Here is an 18,089-nt window from a genome sequence, read left to right on the forward strand (position 1 = left end):
CAACAGGCCGCCGCTCCCTCGGGCATGGTCGCCCACGAGAGCAACGGCATGGTCTTCTACATGCCCGCTGGGGACGCTGCCCAACAGCCTGCGCAAGGCGGTAGCGCAGGAGCAGACTATCAACCTGCCGAGAGTTTCGTCCCGAGTTATGCGATGCCTGGACTATTGCCGCCGACGCCAGGGCCGGAGCCGGGCGGGCAGCCGGGGTTCTACTATCCTTCCGGATCGGCGGGAGGGTTCTATGCTGGCGGACAGTGAGAAGGAGGGCGTCTGGAGGGCGTTTGGAGGGCGTTTGGAGGGCGTTCGCTCGCATTGTCAATCGTTGGGCGCCCGGCTTGGATCTGTGGGTTGGCTGTTGAATGAACTTTGTCTTTGATTCTTAGCGTTGCAGTTGAATAGTTTGTTGAAGCCTTTTATCATTTGCCTATGTGGCTGCTATATGTCTTCTCGCTGTCCTTCCCACCGTCTCGCCGAACCCTTGACATGCTGCCGAGTATGGCGCCACATGCCGTCACGCCCGCTTGCAGCAAACAAGAGTGACCGGTGAGTGCTACTCGTTGGTCGCATATGTATGTAACGCATTCATCCGTGAAGCTTGCGGGTAGACCTCAATGCGGCCGCTCTTGACGTGGTACAGTCAGCGTGTTTGAAACAACGCATGGAATGAGGCAAGGAAAGACGCGATGCGATTGTATTCCATGGATGATTGGTGAGCGGGTCCATGGCTTGGGCTGGATTCATGCAGTTGTCCGGTTTGAGGTTACAGTTGGGTAGTACCACGGGCATTGATCGGACTGCCCTGATCGAGATTGACAGGATGTTGTTTCTGGTTGCTTGGAGTTCAGACGGAGACGACAAAAGGTTCTTTGTACTGATGTATAGACCATCTCATGCCAATACGAGATCTCCTCTTCGAAAGTGCATGATGGTGTGAATGTGATGGTGGTGGTGGTGTCACGACAGACCGGTGACTTGCTTCTTCTTCCATTCAGCTTTTTGACCGGAACATGTGACTTCGCCCTAGCTTACTAGCGCACTTTTACCCCAGTCCCCGAGCTCCCCCCCTCTGTGCTCCGCGCCTCGCATCACCCTTCGGCTGCCTTGCACCAGCTTCACCAACTCCCTTACCACCACCACCACCGCTTCTCTTTCTCTCTCTCTCTGCCACCTCCGCATCATCTTCCTCATCCATCACATATTCGACGGAGCGCATCTCCGTGCATTCGATCACTCCATCGCCACGATCCCCTCGACCTCACCGACTGGACACCTCTCCAAACGACGGCAGCTGACGGCCGCCTCTCCGCGTCATACTCCATACCGCCTCACATCAGCAACCACTTCGCGCACCTCACACGTTCATCAACCACCCAACATGGCCGCTCCGCACGCCGTCACCATCGACACTCCCATCGTCATCAAGATCGCCGTCAACGGCCAGCTCAAGAAGCTCAAGCTCCCCTTGAAGGATCTCGGAGCGTCGGTGTTGCCTGATAAGGTATGTGAGATAAGCCTCGTCGCCTTGGTGCCTGGAAACAGCACCAGCACCACTCCAACACCAGCATTCCACATTCTGCCTTTCACAGTGCTCTGCAATGCTTCAAACAACTTTTCTCGAATATTGGTTGAATAATACGTACTAACACATCATCTCCCACCAGCTCCGCCAGGTCCTCGATATCAAGCCCGAGCAACACGTGCAACTCGAACGCTACTCCGACTCCGCCGGCGGCTACATCACTCTCGACGAGTCCAACCCACAAGTCTTCAAGACTCTCATCCGCGCCGCAAAGGCCAAGCTGAAGCTCCGCTTGAAGGCTACCGTCACCCCGGCGAACATGCCGGCCGAGCTGGAGGACAAGAAGGAGATTAAGAAAGAGGTCGTCGAGGAGAAGGAGCCCGTCATTGTTTCGCTTCCAGCGAAGATGCCAGAAGAGACTGACAACACCACTCGACAAATTACCAACTCTCCGCGTGACTCGACCGCCTTCGATCGCCGCTCTGTCGGAAGCGGTATCTTCCAATTCCGCGAGGCTCGCGCGTCTCAGCAGACTCTCGTCAACGAGGCTCCTGTCCCACAGCCCTTCACCGATCGCACGCCCCAGCTCTTTGATCACCCAGACAAGCCTTTCGCTCTCCATCCTCGTGAAGTGATCACGCCCGCCGTCATTCCCGGCCACTCTTGGTCCGTCTACTGCAACGAGTGCGACAAGCCCATGGCCAACGCGCACTACCACTGCTCCATCTGTGACTCGGGTGACTTCGACCTCTGCGAGGAGTGCGTTGGAAAGAACAAGCACTGCCGTGGCGAGGGTCACTGGCTCATCAAGCGCTTCATCAAGGACGGCAGTGTCGTCGCCAGTGAGACCGAGCGTATCTCCCGCAAGCCTGCGCCAGCCCCCGCTGTGACCAAGCCAGAGGCTGAGATGCCCGGATCATTCGTGACCGAGCAGTCCAAGATGCTCTCCGAGGAGGTGCCCACACCAACCCGCACGTGCAACAACTGCGTCGTTGTTCTCCCCGAGCAAGAGTTCGTCACTTGCATCGACTGCGATGACTTTGATCTCTGCATCAACTGCCACACCGCTGACAAACACGGCCACCACCCTGCTCACGCTTTCGAGGCTGCCACTCCAGACATGATCCTGCCTCTTGCGGCCGAGATGAAGCTCACCGCCGGTCGAAACGTTCGCCATCACGCCATCTGCGATGGCTGCAACAAGAACATCTACGGTGTGCGCCACAAGTGCATGAACTGCCCTGACTGGGACTACTGCAACGACTGCGTCAAGAACGCCCGTTCGACCCACCCGCGTCACCGCTTCGCACCTCTCTACAAGCCTATCGCATCTCCAGTCCAGCCCACCGTCCGCCACTTCGGCATCTACTGTGACGGACCTCTTTGCGAAGGCCAGTCCAAGCCATCGTACATCCACGGCGTGCGCTACAAGTGCACAATCTGCCACGACACCGACTTCTGCGCGGCTTGCGAGGCTCTTCCTGGCAACCACCACAACCGCACTCATCCATTGATCAAGCTCAAGACCCCGGTCCGCAACGTCAACGTCTCGACTGAGAATGAGGACCTCCGCGGCAATGTCCGAGTCATGGGCGATCGTCGCTCCACATCGCCAGTGGAGTCCACTTCAGCCAACGCTGCTGCGCCTGTTCAGACCGTCGCCGAGATCATGCCCACTGAGGTCAAGAATGAGGAGACCATGCCAATCCCGATTCCGGTGAAGACTTTCGTCGAGAAGGTCACTGTCGAGGCTCCTGCTTCCGTGCCAGCAACAAACGCTGCTTTGCTCAACGCTCACTTTGTGAAAGACATCGTTCCTGACGGCATGAAGTTTCTCCCCGAGGTCCGCTTCACGCAGACTTGGACTCTCGTCAACCCAGGTCCTACGCCGTGGCCCGCGGGTTGTAGCGTGCGCTATGTTGGTGGTGACAACATGCTGAACGTCGATAACGCTCATCCGGCTTCCGTCGCTGCCATTGCCGACGCCACGGAGAGCAACGTCGTGGGCCGTCCTGTCGCTACTGGCGAGCAGGTTAGCTTCACCGTCACTCTCAAGGCTCCTAGCCGTGAGGGTAAGAGCATCAGCTACTGGCGCCTGAAGGCGGCCGATGGTACTCCGTTCGGTCACCGCCTGTGGTGCGACATCGAGGTGCAGAAGCCCGAGGGGTTGGTCTCATCAGCTCCTGCTGCTTCCGTGTCGGAGGCAATGCACAGTCTGCAAGGAATGCACTCTCGATGTCTCATTCCCGCCCACCGCCTCGCCGATCATGCGAGAGAGATGTCCAGCCACGGTGGCAGACACCATCTGCCTCAGATACAGGCTCAGTTGGACGCTCAGATGCAGGCTCGACAGCAGCAGGCCCAGATTGACGCTCAAGCTCAGCGCTTGGTCGCACAGCAAGAGCAGGTTAAGAGATTGCAGGCCGAGGCTTTGGCGCGCCAGCTTCGCAACCAAAATGATGTTCACGCGCTTCAGCAGCAGATGCAGGTGAACCAGCGTGCCCAGCAGGCCCAGCAGCAGACTCAGCAACAGGCTGAGATTGCGAATGGGCGAGAAGCTCAGCTGGCGCTCATGCAACGCATTCAGACTCAGCGTCAAGCTCAGTTGCAGGCTCAGCAGCAGGCTCAGCAGACGCATCAGGCGGCCCTCCAGCAGTACCAGTCCCGACTGACCCAGCCGTCCTTCCTGGCTCAATCGAATGCCAATGCTTCGATTCCTGGCGCCGCCACTTCAGCCTCCGCTTCCGCCTCCAACGAGGGCTCCCAACTCGCCGCCCGCTTCGCCGCCATGCGGGAGCAGCAGAAGTCTCGCCGCGAGCAGATGATTGCCCAGATGAACGCTCAGCGCGAACACCTGCAGCAACAAGACACCTCCCGCGCCAAAGCTGCAGTTGCCCGTGAGAACTATCAGCGTGCCACTGAGACCGAAGGCGACAAGGAACGCCGCGAAGCACTCAAGCTCCGTGTCGCCCACATCAAGGCCAACATCCTCAAGACCCGTGTGGAGCGTGAGCAGGCCGAGAAGGCCGAGAAGAAGGCCAAGGACAACGAGAAGGTGCAGAACATCCTTGCGCAGCTGGCAATCACCGAGGACAAGGCCGAAGACAAGTCGGAGGAGAGGACTGAGGAGAAGACCGATGAGAAGCTGTCTGACTCTCAGATGGTCTTCCCCAAGCTCGACAAGGAATCTCCTTCATCCTCGACCTACGAGTCGGCGACCAGCTCCACTCTCAAGGCCAAGGCCAAGGCCGCGTACGTGGAGAATGAGAATGGCGAGGTCGAGACCACTGCCACTCCCGCTGCCTCGGCTCCGGTCGAACTTGCTTCCCCATCCGTCGAGGCGGATGATGGCTTCGTCGATCTGGACGACGATGACCTCGAGGTCTTCTCTGCGGATGGTGACGACAGTGACGAGGAGGGTGATGGCTTCATGACGGATGAGGAGTATGACATCCTCGATGCGAGCGACACCGAGACGGTCGCTTCGGGATGGAGAGCTTAAGGGGGGATGGAGAATATTGAAGGCGGATGAGAGCAACGACGAGGATCGAGGGCGGCTCAGACTGACACACTTTACGACTTCAATGGAACTGGCAACGGTATGGGATTGGATGGTGCAATACGGCGTTAGGATGGGTTCTACTCTCTACGCCTGAGTCTCCTTAGTAGCTCTTTTCTTCTGTAGGACCTGCAATTGCAATGGTATCCTGAAACTATTGTGTCCTGTTAACAGCTGTGATGTAGCTGGGTGTCTGTCTTGTAGTATTGCCCTCTGTGTGCCGCAATTGGTACAATCTGCACCTCACATATATGCTATCTTCATCAAGGTGCACTCTCGTGTGCAGGCGTCCGAAAGTGGGTCCGTCCTCTAATGGAAGTGCTTCACTTCGCTGCGTCACTTTTGCTTTCTTTTTCCAAAACACCGACTATTAGCAACAACACGGTCTTGCTCAGTCTCTGGGCCACTTTGACAACGAGTGAACATTGACTGAAATTCACGTCGGATCGGCTTCTGAAAGCTCGCGTGACAGTCGGAGTTGCCTGCAGTGGGGCTCTACCTTAGTCCATCTATCTACCGCCACTTACGATACACACTTCACCCTCGATCACGACCACGATCACGACACAAGCGAACGACACTCATCCGTCCGAGAGGATCATACTCCGACAACCTCCACTCCACTCCACTCCGCTCCTCTCCTGATCGAAGCACCGGTCTTGACCAGCTTCCTCCATCACCTCCGACTTCATCACTCAGCCACCTTCTTCCACACCGCGTTGCGCCGTTTGCGCCTCACCAACCGTCAGGATGCTGAAGATATGGAGCATGAAGCAGCAGCAGCAAAAGAATGAGGCAGCAGCAGGACAAACGAAGAAGAAGAAGGTGACAGCCGCTCAACTGCGAGTACAGAAGGGTAGGACATCACAGAGCATCACATCGTATCAGCAACACTCGCTGACAAGGAAACCTCGCAGATCTCTCCGAACTCTCCCTCGGCAGCACCATGAAAACCCACTTCCCCAACCCCGACGACATCCTCAACTTCACCCTCACCCTGACCCCAGACGAAGGCCTCTACAAATCCGGAACCTTCACCTTCTCCTTCGTCATCTCGCAAAACTTCCCGCACGAACCGCCTAAAGTCAAATGCCGCGAGAAGATCTACCACCCCAACATCGACCTCGAAGGGAACGTGTGCCTCAATATCCTCCGCGAAGACTGGAAACCCGTGCTCAACCTGAACGCGGTGATTGTGGGACTGCAATTCCTGTTCCTGGAGCCCAACGCGAGTGATCCGTTGAACAAGGACGCGGCGAACGATTTGATGAGCGATCGCGATCGGTTCAAGAGGAATGTGAGGAGTGCGATGGCGGGTGGGAGTGTCAAGGCGGAGAGCTTTGACCGGGTCATGAAGTAGGATCGTCATGATACCTGGGTCGTGGCTCCGTGTGAGCGGGTGAAGAGGGCGAGGATGTTGAAGAGCATCGGCGCGGTGGGAAGGCGTGCAGAACGGTCGGGTTCGCTATACATCAAGACGGGAATGAGCGTGGGATACGCGAGAACACGGAAACGAGATTCATGAGATACCAGATTGCTTTTTTGCCTTTGCTTTGCGGTCACTCCGCCAGCTTCCAATGACTGCGCGGCCTACCACTTCGAGGGCCACCTGGTGTCGCACGAGAGCACGATTCGAAATCGCAACGAGTGGCGAGAGATAGATTCGTCGCGAGTACATAGATACAGGTACGCGAAGGCGAGCGCACATGCATGCTTGTGCAAGTGTAGGCATCAAGTTTCTCTTTACAATGGCCTACTCGTCAGCTCGTGTCATAGTATGCTAGAGAGAACGTCGATCAGACGAAAATCTTCTGGGATCAGTTGGATAGTGATGAGGGAGGAAGCCACAAGCGAAGACGCGAATGTACGAGCAACGTTCATTTCATCACAGTCAAATAGCATACATATACACATCTCATCAAAATCGTAGAAAGCTTCCGGACAGAAAAACCTGCCCTCCCTCGGACGGGCCCTTACAGCTCCCCAAAACCTCTCTTATCATACAAATGCTTATCCGTCGTCTCCAACACCTCCACCTTCGCGCCAATCTCGACTTTCCCTTCGCTCTTCGGAATACACAACATGCCGAAACACGGCTTCCACTTTGCCGCGCCGCCTTCATCCACCCGTCGGAACTTCATTAGTTGATCCCAGGGTTGGTGCGCGTGCTTCTCCGCCGTGTCTGGGTTGACGTTGGGAACTTGGCAGCGAGCGCATCGCGCCACGACATCCAAGTCGATTTTATAGATCGCTTCCTCCTTTGGCAAGGAGGTGGTGATGCGGATGCGTTTCCAGGTGTCTTCTTCCCATGGGTGGTCGGGGCGGCCGGCGACGATGATGTTCGGCCGGAACCGCTCGATCGTCAGGGCATCTGGAGAACCGGCTTTGTGCCCGAGACGAGAGTTGAGGTTGTCAATCGAAGCCTGCGATGCGACTTGTAGAGACATGACGTCGGCGAATTTGTGCGCAACAGGTTTCCCGTAGAGTTCTTCGCGGCCGTTGACGGCGACGTTGCGGGCGGTGGGACCTTTGTAAACCAGAGCGACGGGTTTCTTGAAGAACTTGGTGAAGATGGCGTTGATGGACTCGGAGTATTCATAGGCGTCTGTGTCAGAGCCCCAGATTGAGACGGTGGAGAGGGTGGTGTTCTTGTCGAGCCAGGCTTTGGAGGGGAAGGCGGGGACGGTGATGGAGTCCGAGGTACCGTGAATGGAGACTTTGAGTTGCTGCTCGCCGGAGGGAGGAGAGATGATGGCTGTGTCGATGAGCGTCATGGAGGGATCTCCGCGGATGGTGAGAAAGGTGCGGTCGGAGAGGCCGATGAACATCCAGTTCCGGTCGAGGGTGAGGCCAGTCTTGCGGAGACGGGTACTGTCGATTTCAATGCCCCGGCAGGACTTGATGGGGTAGATGCGCATGGAAATGATCTCGGTGGGAGGCGGAATGGGAGGAGCATTTGGGTTGTGGACCACACCGGAGCGGTCGGTCGGGTTCTGGTCCGAGGTGTAATCGAGATGTCGATAGAGGAGGATGGTGAAGATGGCGATGAAGAAGCAGATTGAGACGATGCCGGCTGGAGCGATGCGGTTGACGTTGCTCATGGGACTGCGAAGGTGGGCGCGGAGGTCGGCGATGATCTGCTCGGGCCGGAAGGATGAGACAGTGTCGCGGAGGTACGCGAGCGCATCTTGAGGATCCAAATTGAACGCCATGATGTTGGTGGACTCGATGAAGACTGTCCTGTTCCTTGTTTCAAAGTCCTCGATCTGGACGATGGTGGCAATGATCCAATGGATGGATTATGTTGCTTTCATCGGTGATGGTCAGAAGATGTGACAGAGTCGAAAGAGCGGATGCTCTCAATCGATGCACAGCCAGCTAGCTTGATCGATGCCCCTGCTAGTGGAATCGTGAGTGAATGTCGAAGGAAGAAGGGTCAAGAGTCGAAGTGAGGTGGGTTTGGTCTCGTGAAGTACATGGTCCGAGCGTCGTTCAGAGAGGAAAGGGCGTGCCATTTAGCCACTTACATCGACATCTCCTCTCCAGTCCGGTGGCATTGCATTAAAACGTATGGATGGCAGGACTCTAGCAGAGTTGCCCACATACTATCGAATGTACGATCCAATGCATTGGCGTGTTCGACGCAGGTACTATCCAACAGACACTCACGATGATGCTCTCCAAATTGCCGGCGTTCAACCGAAAGATTCGGAGTATACACGCAAACCATGACCATCTTTCCACTGTATGTATTCACCCTCTCAGACATAGAGAAAAGCAGCCATGCCCGATAAAGACGCCTCGACCCCTCGTGTCTTCATCCTCCGCCACGGCGAAACAGAGTGGTCAAAGAGTGGCCAATATACCGGCAAAACCGACATCCCATTAACCTCCCACGGCGAAGCACAAGTCACAGCTACAGGCCGGATGGCTTACGGTCCAGGAAAACTCATTGATCCGGCGAAAGTCGCAAAGGTGTACCTCTCCCCTCGCACGAGAGCGATCAAGACGTATGAGCTGTTGAGCGGGAGAACAGAGGGGTACGAGATCGAAGAAGGGTTGGCAGAGTGGGATTATGGGTAGGTTTTTTCTTCTCCCAGGCATGAAGCGGTCACAATACAGGCATGGTCTGACCTGCGTTTAGTGAGTACGAAGGCATCAAAACCGACCAAATCCGCGCCAAACGCACGGCAAAAAATCTCGACACGGAGAAGCCATGGGACATCTGGCGTGATGGCTGTGAAGGCGGCGAGTCACCCGCTCAGGTGACGTCCCGCATCGACGCCATCATCTCCAAGATTCGCGCCTTCCATGCCGAACACATGACCTCCTCGGAACCCAAGGATGTAATCATCGTCGCCCACGGCCATCTCACGCGAGCGTTCGCAAAGCGGTGGCTGGGCTACCCATTGGAATTCCCACTAAGTTTGATGATGGAGCCGGGTGGGGTGGGGATTTTGAGTTATCAGCATCATAGCATTGATGAGCCGGCGATGTTATTAGGGATCGGGTTTCCTGTTGCGGAGTGAGCTGCTAAAGAGGAAAGGGAACAGAGCAGTGAGAGGGAAGGTTGAGACGATGTGGGAAATGTGGTGAAGCCGCATACCAGTCTGCTGAGCAACGCTGGCATCTGGTCGTTTTTGAGTGATAGAAATAGAAAAGTCGAAGACTCATGATGGAGTGTCGAAACCATTAGACTCCTCCTTAATCCAACATTATCTCGTACAATCGTCCGATCGTTCCATATCTGAGCCAGAGCCTCTGAGTGGCCTTCGCTCTGATTCTCGGCTCCCGTGCTGTGTGTCGCATATGTCCTGTTCGTCCCAGGTTGCCAATTACGTTCTGTCATTCCGTTTCGGTATTCCCTCCGCAGCGCCACCGTTCTTGTATTCTAATCCATATTCGTCATATCGTTGATGTCGTGAGGTTGTTTCAAAGGAGAGGTTTCGGGCCAAGGCTAATCAGAGCCAAACCGCAAGAAAAAAGGTCGTCCCGACAACGAGACCGCTCGCAACCCATCTCTTCACCTCCAAGCCGCTCCCTATGTTCTCATCTCCATCACCAGCCACTCCTCCAGTCCCACCGCCACCGCCAATCTTTCCCGCAGCACCAGTCTCGGCAGCCAACCCCTGCGTCGCCTCCGCAGAGTTCACAAACGTACTCCCCGTCATCCTCGCCGGAAACAACGCCTCCGTCCTCGTCCCGCCTGCAGCTCCAATTTCACTCACTTCCCAAGCAGTCGCTTGAGCCGCTAGACTGACGTGGTATGTTCTTCCGTCTACCGTCACTGTCTCCTCGTTCCCCGCTGGGACGAGAGTGTGTCCATCGATGATGTACGTTGCGCCGGGATTGATCGCCGCGAATACTTCATCTCCAAGAATGAGCAGTGGTGGGGAAGTGGGCAGCACGGCGTAGGCGTCCAGGATTGTAGAGGTGGTTACATGGCCTTCTGGGCCTGTAATGGCGACCGCAGTGCCGGGTTGCAGGAGGGAGATTGTTTCCGTCTCGCCTGAGGGTAGGGTGTGCAGGATTGTACCACCTGCTGTGAGAGTCTGGCCGGCGATAATATATGTGGCGCCCATACCAGGAGAGTAAGCTTGCGCCGTGTAAGTTTTGCCGTAAATGGTGAGGACAGGTGCACCATCGGGTGATGCGCCGATGGGTGAAAGGAGAGATGTGCGAGTTTGTGAGTCGGAGATGTGGAGTAGCGTATGCAGAGATGCGTCGAGGGAAACGGTTTCAATTCCGCCGAGGGTATTGGTATAGGTGATGCGGCCGCCCGGCGTGAGGGTCTGCGAGAAGACGAGATAGGCTGCGGCGCCGTTGGGCATGTAGGAGTTGCCATTCAGTATGAGCGCCGGTGGAGCGGTGATGGTTGGCAGGATATTTGGTTGCAGTCCACCGAGGGCTGTGGGTTGGGCAAGGCCATTGACGAAAAGGACTGAACCGGTCAGAGGGAGGGAGATGGTGGTTCCAGAGATGGTGACAGCGCCGCCTGGGGTGAGAAAGTGAGAGGCAATGTCATAAGTTGTGCCGATGTTGGCCTGGTAAATTGTTCCGTCCAGGGTGATGAGAGGTGCTAGAGTTATTGCTGGAGGAGAGAGGGAGGATGTCTGCCCATTGATCACAACTCGGTTTGCGTGGGATTCTAGAATGACTGTTGTGCCGGAAACGACTGCGGTACCTCCTGGTGTGAGGATGGTTCCGGCCAGTCTGAATTGCGTGGCTGCGTTGGCCGTGATAGTCCTCGATCCGACAGTGATGAGTGGTATGTTGGCGACCATGCCTGGATTGGGAGTAGTGTCGATCTTAAAGGCCAAAGTTCCAACAACCACTTCTGTTGCTCCTGGGGCGAGTGAGACTGGTGTACCTCCAACAGTAATTGGAAGTCCTCCTGCAGACAGAGTCTGTCCACCAATTATCACTGCTTTCCCACCGCCGCCAGCTGCGGACGCAGTAAAGACCGAATTTCCAATGGTCAAGATGGGAGCCTGTTGCGGTCTAGCTGGTCTTTTACCGCTCGTATCGCCCATCGCGGAAGCAATCGCTTGAGCAATCCTGTTCGGCTTTGAGTACGTAAGCTGAGCATTGCTAAGGACCTCCAAGGCGTTGTCCGGTCGAGCGACCTCCGCCACGGCAGAGACGATGCCTCCAAAATCTCCTCCACCATTCTTAACAGCAGTAGCAGTGACAGTCGCACCATTGAAGATTGCCGTCACGACTGCTTGAGGTGTGGCACGATCAACTGGAATGGCGAGGGTGATATCGTGACCTTCAACATGCGCAACAAATGGACTATTGACTCTTGTCGTCATTGCTATGGTCGGCTTCGGAGTCGGCACCACCAGCTCGCTCGCCGTTCGCTCGATGTGAGGCGCGACCGGCGCCCAGGTCGTGCCCGCCTCTGTTGGTGTGATTGGCACTTCAGACATATCAGGTGGCAGAGTCGCCGATGGCAGCTCGAGCACTGCCTGAGATGGTTGAAGCATGGCTTTGAACATCCTCGCGGCGGCCACGATCTTCTCGACAACCACGACGACCGTTGGCTCCGCGACGAATGAACCGGCGGTTGCCGTGTGCTCGCCAAGATCGCCGAGTACCAGCTGGTGTAAGTCGCCAGCGACGGCGGCATATGACCCGTCAACATCGCCGCCAGTGTACTCGAAACTGCCTGCCGTAGACAATGTATGTACTCTCGTCGTCTCGGCGCACCCAACACGACCGTAACCATAGCGGAACGGCCGCTTGCTCACGACTTCATAATGTGAGAAGTGAACGAACGGAGTGCCGGCCGAGTACGTGGCAGAATTGTCGGCGACCGTTATAGCAGCTGGTGTTGGAGTGGTCACGACATCAGGAATATCTCCTCGCGACGTAGTGACATCAATATCCTTGTATGCTGTCTGTTCGAGTGTAGTCGTGGCCACAGCGGTGGGAGTTGGAGTATCAACGCAGGAATACAGGACTTCCGTTTCGTTGACACTAGGATTGAGACCAGTGGAAGAAAGACATGTCGGGTTGGCCACAGCGGTTGTAACATCGAAGGTTGAAGTGGCTGGCAGCAGAGTCCATGCTGTCGATGAGTTCTTGTCGTCGAGCTGCACGACGAACGTTGAATCGACTTGAGTGTAGGTCTCAGTATACCACCAGTCGAGAGAGGCTCCAACGATGTTGACCGTAGCTCCACCACAGGTCTGGTTCGGTCGAGGTCCTACATATCCCGTAGGTCGGTAGGTGGCAGTGACTTGAGGATGGTAGCCCGAGGATATTCTGGTTCCGTTCGATATGTTGGCGAACAGATCAGAAGCTCCGGTTGCATAAGGTCGGAGTCTAGATGTGATATATGTGTAGTCTGATGAAGGGACAGCCTCTGCAGTGGCCGGGAGTATCGATGGCGATGCTATTGATGAGTTGTATCCGGATGTGCCATTTGCGAGATTGAGTCCCGTCGCTGGTATCGATGCTGGTTCATCGAGTGGAGTATCTTGCATGGCATCCTTCGTGTTTGACGCATTAGACAATAGTGTGTCTTCTGCAGCAGCTGCTGAGCGCAACGTTGAGGCCGACGATGATCCTGATGAGACAGTGGTGTTGACTGCGGGTAATCTACCTGCTTCTGTGGTCTGTACTGGCCGTGATGATGATGATGAGGAGGAGGAATGAGTCTCGTCCTGGCTACCTGCGCTGCTTGTTGCAGTTGTTGTTGCGGACAGTGGTGGTTCCTCCGAGAGATCGCTCAGTCTCGACACCGAGGATGCATTTGAGACTGTCGAACGTGCAGTCTGATACACGCCGGTATCATTCCTCCTTTCCAAGTGCCGGACCTCATATGGTCCCCTTCGTATCTCGACTGACGCAGCGCAGCCAATAAAGGCTAGCGCTATGTACGCAAGCTTTGGCATGAGGACTAGACGCAAGCTAGCTCAGAACTCTGCTCAAAGGATAAATCAAGTGAATATGTGAGTAGCATAGGATCAATCCAGATCAATGCACAATGTAAAGGGTTGCGGGCATGACATTGCAGTGCCAGGTGATGGTGGTTTGGCCAGTAAGCAGGTGATGTGTCACAGCATAGATGAATGTGAGCGTGCCAGATGCTGAGCAGGCAACGGCTTCCGGTCGGTGGATTTTGAGAACAGTCGCTTTCGTAGGGCATATCTCTGGGACGATAGAGAATGGGACGACTGCTGTATCAGTGTGCCAAGAGAAGTATGGAGGGTAGCACGCCCGTGCCTGTCAGGCGAGTTTGGATGAAACGCTGAAGATTTCTATGCCGATGAACGGTAATGACTTGACGAGATGTTGCCTGAACACTGAACAGTGGGAAATCATAGGAAAGGCACGTTACCTTGGACGAGGTCCGCGCAGCAACGTTCCAGGGAAAGGGCACCAGGCTAGCAAGGGCGTGTGCATGAATCTCGCCTATATTTCTGGATCCCGCATGTGCGTGTGAGTCGTGTACACACGAGCGTGGTGAGGGCAGCACAAGCAACGAGACCATCATCGCACAATCGAACGGCGTGTCCGTGTCGTACCGCATTCGCAGTCTGCAAGTCGAGATCCTTCGGGACGGGCGGAAAATAGACGCAGTACAAACGACATTCCGCGGCTCCCAGAAAAATCAAGGCATCGGTTCGTACGTTCACCCTTGCGGGGATATGCTGACTTGCAGCTTTTCAATGCAGTGCCGGACAGTCAATGACCGACGATGCGCCATGTTGGGGCGTGGCGCGCGAAAATGGATTCTCGAGGTCGGTCACGAGTCGGTGACACGGCAGTAGTGGTGCGGTGTGTTGGCGGGTCGGTGGGGGTTCCTGGGTATTGAAGAGAAGCCTCTCAGTCTCTTGCCTTTATTCACCTAGATCATGATGCGACCGTAGCAATGCTCGCCGTACATGGCGTGGGTCACTGCATATGGGACTCGCTTGGAAGAGGAGACTGCTGAAGAGGGTAGGTGTACGTATGTAGGCCTGCAGGAGCTGTTGTCGCTATGCTCACCCGAACATCTCACACCCGCAGTCTCCTAATGGACGTCGCAATGGAAACAAATACCGTCGATTGCGTTCCTGATGTTGGACAAGGGAGGTGAAGTGACGGACGAGATTCTCGATCCAAGGGTGGATGAGGATGTTGTTGTGATGTGCCGAGTTGTCGCGTCTATTGAGTCTTGACCGAGTCGTGCCATGATCCGTTCGCAGCTCGGGCTTCGGCTGGCGGCGAAAGGATCAAAGCATCCTGATGTATCGTAAGGTATCGTGGAGGGTACGCGCGTTGATGTTTGCCATCGGATGGTCTGCAGCGGGAACGAGAGATACCTTAAGGCATATGCTCCTTTGGAGAGCTTATCCTCCCCCGTGGTCGTCGTCGTCCCATCTTCGCTCTTCTTCTCTCGCATCTGCGAATGCATTCAATGGGATGCCCAGTCCACCATCTTCTTAGCGAGAATCCTTCGCCGAGTGCCTTGTGTGCTACGCGGTGGTGAAACACGGCAAGAAGAGGTACTTACCGAGCATGCAAGGAGACTATCCACTCGCACTCGTTACATCACATCGTAACCCATCATCTCCCTCGGAGAACGACCAGATGGAGGATAAGCGAAGACGGAGGTGGCCGTCTTGGGAGGATTCCAGTGATTCCCGTCTGATCATGTCGATCAACGGCTGAGGAAAGGAACTCCCGTCTCCTCCCCGCAGGGATCATCAGGCATCCCACCCATGTCGTCAAAAATCAATCCTGCGTCTTGGTATATTCTATCGCCGGTGGCTTGGACGGGAGGATCGCGAGGAGTCGTTGGTTGCCCGTGGCCCATCTTTCGTTGCTGTCGTCCTCGTCGTCACTCGTTCGTTCGTTTCCCCGCAACAATGCTACCTCTTCCATGACAATACTCACGACGGATCTCCGACACAGGCGTCTCGTCGTCCTGGCCTGTCGCATCGAAACTTTGCCGTGATCGAGCCACGGAGCCACCCACAGACCCTTGTCCGAGTCTGACTCGCTCTGGTTATCTGGTAAAGAGCCATGGAGCGCACTCTCCTTCGCCGTCTACTGCAAATGCCAACCGCGTTGCTTGTCCTTGCCTTTGCAGCGAGCCATGCGACCGCCGAGAGACTCGATACGCGCGAGAAAGATAATAACACAATCCTGGCACCCATATCGATTAACCCTGACCAGAACTGGGATGGCATAGATGGCGCGTGGTCGACGTTCACTCTCCGCGTGGGCAACCCAGCACAAAACGTACGGACATTGGTTTCAACAGCAGGATATCAAACATGGGTTGTTCTACCACAAGGCTGTCAAGCAGCAGCATCACAGACCGCATGCGCGGAGTCGAGAGGTTGGACATTTGATTCGAACGCTTCAACGAGCTTCGATCGGATTGGCATCTATGATCTGTGGATTGAGAGGAATCTGGGATACACGGGCAATGCGATCTACGGATACGATGCAGTGGGATTGGGAGGGCAGGGCGAAGGAGGACCAACATTGAAGAATACTACTGTGGGCACATTCGCGGTGGAGGACTTTTACTTGGGCATGTTTGGTGTCAATTCAAAGGCGACAAACTTTACCGACTTCAATACCCAGAGTCCCTCGTATATGGCGTTGCTGAAGGAGGAGAAGCTGATTCCGAGTGTCTCCTTTGGATACACAGCGGGTGCTCAATATCGCTCGACTGGTGTGCTGGCCTCTCTCACACTAGGAGGATACGATGCGTCGAAGTTTGTCGAGAACGAACTCGAATGGACGTTGGGAGTGGACAACGATCGAGATATTGTCGTTGCCATTCAATCTGTCAGTACACCGTCTAATGTCTCTTCCTCCCCGGTGGCCAAAGAACTCCTTCCCGAACCAATCTACGCCTACGTCGACAGCACGATCCCTCACATATGGCTTCCAGAAGAATCCTGCAGGCTCTTTGAGTCCGAGTTCGGCCTCATCTACGACAACGTCACGAACCTCTACCTCGTCAACGACACGTTACATCAATCCCTCCTCGACCGCGATGCGACTGTCACATTCAGCCTCGGCCAGGAGCTCACGGGTGGGCAGACTACTCAAATCAGCCTTCCATATGCTGCATTTGACCTCACCGCTAAACCACCATACAAAGGCCTTGCAAACGACACTCGCTACTTTCCCCTTCAACGAGCTCAGAATGCGACTCAATACACCCTAGGCCGCACTTTGCTCCAAGAAGCCTACCTCTCCGTCAATTGGGAGTCCGCTACATTCAACATCTCTCAAGTCTCCTGGGACTCATCCGCGAAACAAAGCCTCGTCGCCATGCTACCATCTCGCGACTACAACGGCAATCCCACTTCTACCTCCAATACCTCGTCCTCCAACTCCAATCTCACCACCGGCGCCAAAGCCGGCATCGCCATCGCAGCCATCGCCGTCATCGCCATCATCGCTGCAATCACAATCTTCATCCTTCGCCGTCACAAACGCAACGCCTCAACGCGGCACCATCACCTCTCCGACACGGACAGTGAAAAGACTCCTCAAAACCAGCCAGCGACCTACAGCGACGCCTTCCCTCCCAAAGCCGAACTCGAAGGCGGCGGTCCAGGCATAGTTGGTGGCTCTGTATCCTCCACTCCATCAAGTCCAGCGTTCTACCTCTCCGGCGCCCTCGGCGGACCCGTAACACCCACCACGCCTTCGGCCGGTGAAGGCACACATAGCAGCCATACCGGCACAGCGACACTGTTCAGCCCGATTTCAGAGATCAGCGAAGCGGATGGCCGGGATGCACAGATTCATGAGATGCCGGGCGATATGCCGGTTGTAAGGGAGAAGGACGGACACAGTTTGAGTGAGAAGGAGGCGTTGGCTTGGAGGGAGAAGGTGTATAATGGAGTTGAGACTAACGTTGGAGAGGAAGGGAGACAAGTGAGGAGGGGCAGTAAATTGGCCGAGGTTGTCAGGCCAGAAGAGGTGGTCGAAGTTGAGAGAGAGAAGACGCTGAGGAGGGCGTTTTCGTTTGAATTGAATGATGGTGAGACGGGGACTGGGACTTTTGGTTGAGGTCGAGGAGGTCATTAAGAGTTGCAAAGCTGAGGAGCAGCGTGATGGAGTGTTTTTAGCGAGGCGTTCTTTGTTTCATGGGAGCATTGATGGCACGGTTCCGACCAAGAAAGTCGGACGGATAGGATCGATCGAAGTGGAAACGCGAGAACACGAAGCGATCAGATGGACTGGAAGTCCGAAAGAAAGAGGACACCACAGTAGACGCCAGCAGGTCGCGGATTAGTGGTAATGCTACACACAACGGGCAACAGCTAGCTCAAGTGATGTAAGAAGCAGCGACTCCGTTGAGGAGTACAGTAATGAACAGTAATGAATCAAACAGCTGCGATCGCATCCACGGTGAAGCAGCGTTCGATAAACAAAATCGAGAGTGGCCTGAAAAGCACTCACTCCAATCTCCACTCACGGATCTTCCAATCGCCATCCAACGACAAGAACGTCTCCGTCTCCTCGACGTACACAAAACTTGTGCTG

General features: G+C 55.4%; 6 protein-coding genes across 6 annotated transcripts; 4 read left to right on the plus strand and 2 right to left on the minus strand.

Moving 5' to 3' along the window:
• Positions 1-1,375: 1,375 nt before the first annotated feature.
• On the plus strand, positions 1,376-5,232 carry MYCGRDRAFT_106945 (uncharacterized protein; the record flags this gene model as incomplete). Its single annotated transcript, XM_003855995.1, has 2 exons — positions 1,376-1,498; positions 1,662-5,232. The coding sequence occupies 2 exons, from the start codon at positions 1,376-1,378 to the stop codon at positions 5,019-5,021; spliced, it is 3,483 nt and encodes a 1,160-aa protein (XP_003856043.1).
• A 505-nt stretch (positions 5,233-5,737) lies between these two features.
• Positions 5,738-6,438, plus strand: MYCGRDRAFT_65387 (NEDD8-conjugating protein UBC12; the record flags this gene model as incomplete). Its single annotated transcript, XM_003855996.1, has 2 exons — positions 5,738-5,934; positions 5,996-6,438. The coding sequence occupies 2 exons, from the start codon at positions 5,829-5,831 to the stop codon at positions 6,436-6,438; spliced, it is 549 nt and encodes a 182-aa protein (XP_003856044.1).
• A 613-nt stretch (positions 6,439-7,051) lies between these two features.
• MYCGRDRAFT_33192 (uncharacterized protein) lies at positions 7,052-8,179 on the minus strand (the record flags this gene model as incomplete). Its single annotated transcript, XM_003857558.1, has 1 exon — positions 7,052-8,179. The coding sequence occupies one exon, from the start codon at positions 8,177-8,179 to the stop codon at positions 7,052-7,054; it is 1,128 nt and encodes a 375-aa protein (XP_003857606.1).
• A 678-nt stretch (positions 8,180-8,857) lies between these two features.
• On the plus strand, positions 8,858-9,607 carry MYCGRDRAFT_65395 (uncharacterized protein; the record flags this gene model as incomplete). The annotated part of the gene is made up of 2 exons (XM_003855997.1): positions 8,858-9,157; positions 9,223-9,607. The coding sequence occupies 2 exons, from the start codon at positions 8,862-8,864 to the stop codon at positions 9,605-9,607; spliced, it is 681 nt and encodes a 226-aa protein (XP_003856045.1).
• Positions 9,608-10,039: 432 nt separating this feature from the next.
• On the minus strand, positions 10,040-13,480 carry MYCGRDRAFT_88982 (Ca2+-modulated nonselective cation channel polycystin; the record flags this gene model as incomplete). The annotated part of the gene is made up of 1 exon (XM_003857557.1): positions 10,040-13,480. One exon carries the CDS (start codon positions 13,478-13,480, stop codon positions 10,040-10,042), a length of 3,441 nt encoding a protein of 1,146 aa, XP_003857605.1.
• A 2,149-nt stretch (positions 13,481-15,629) lies between these two features.
• Positions 15,630-17,612, plus strand: MYCGRDRAFT_31283 (peptidase aspartic; the record flags this gene model as incomplete). Its single annotated transcript, XM_003855998.1, has 2 exons — positions 15,630-17,190; positions 17,311-17,612. The coding sequence occupies 2 exons, from the start codon at positions 15,630-15,632 to the stop codon at positions 17,610-17,612; spliced, it is 1,863 nt and encodes a 620-aa protein (XP_003856046.1).
• Between the last annotated feature and the right edge of the window lie 477 nt (positions 17,613-18,089).

This window comes from Zymoseptoria tritici, chromosome 1 (genome assembly GCF_000219625.1).
Source record: "Zymoseptoria tritici IPO323 chromosome 1, whole genome shotgun sequence".
In the NCBI taxonomy this organism is placed as follows: Eukaryota; Fungi; Ascomycota; class Dothideomycetes; order Mycosphaerellales; family Mycosphaerellaceae; genus Zymoseptoria; species Zymoseptoria tritici.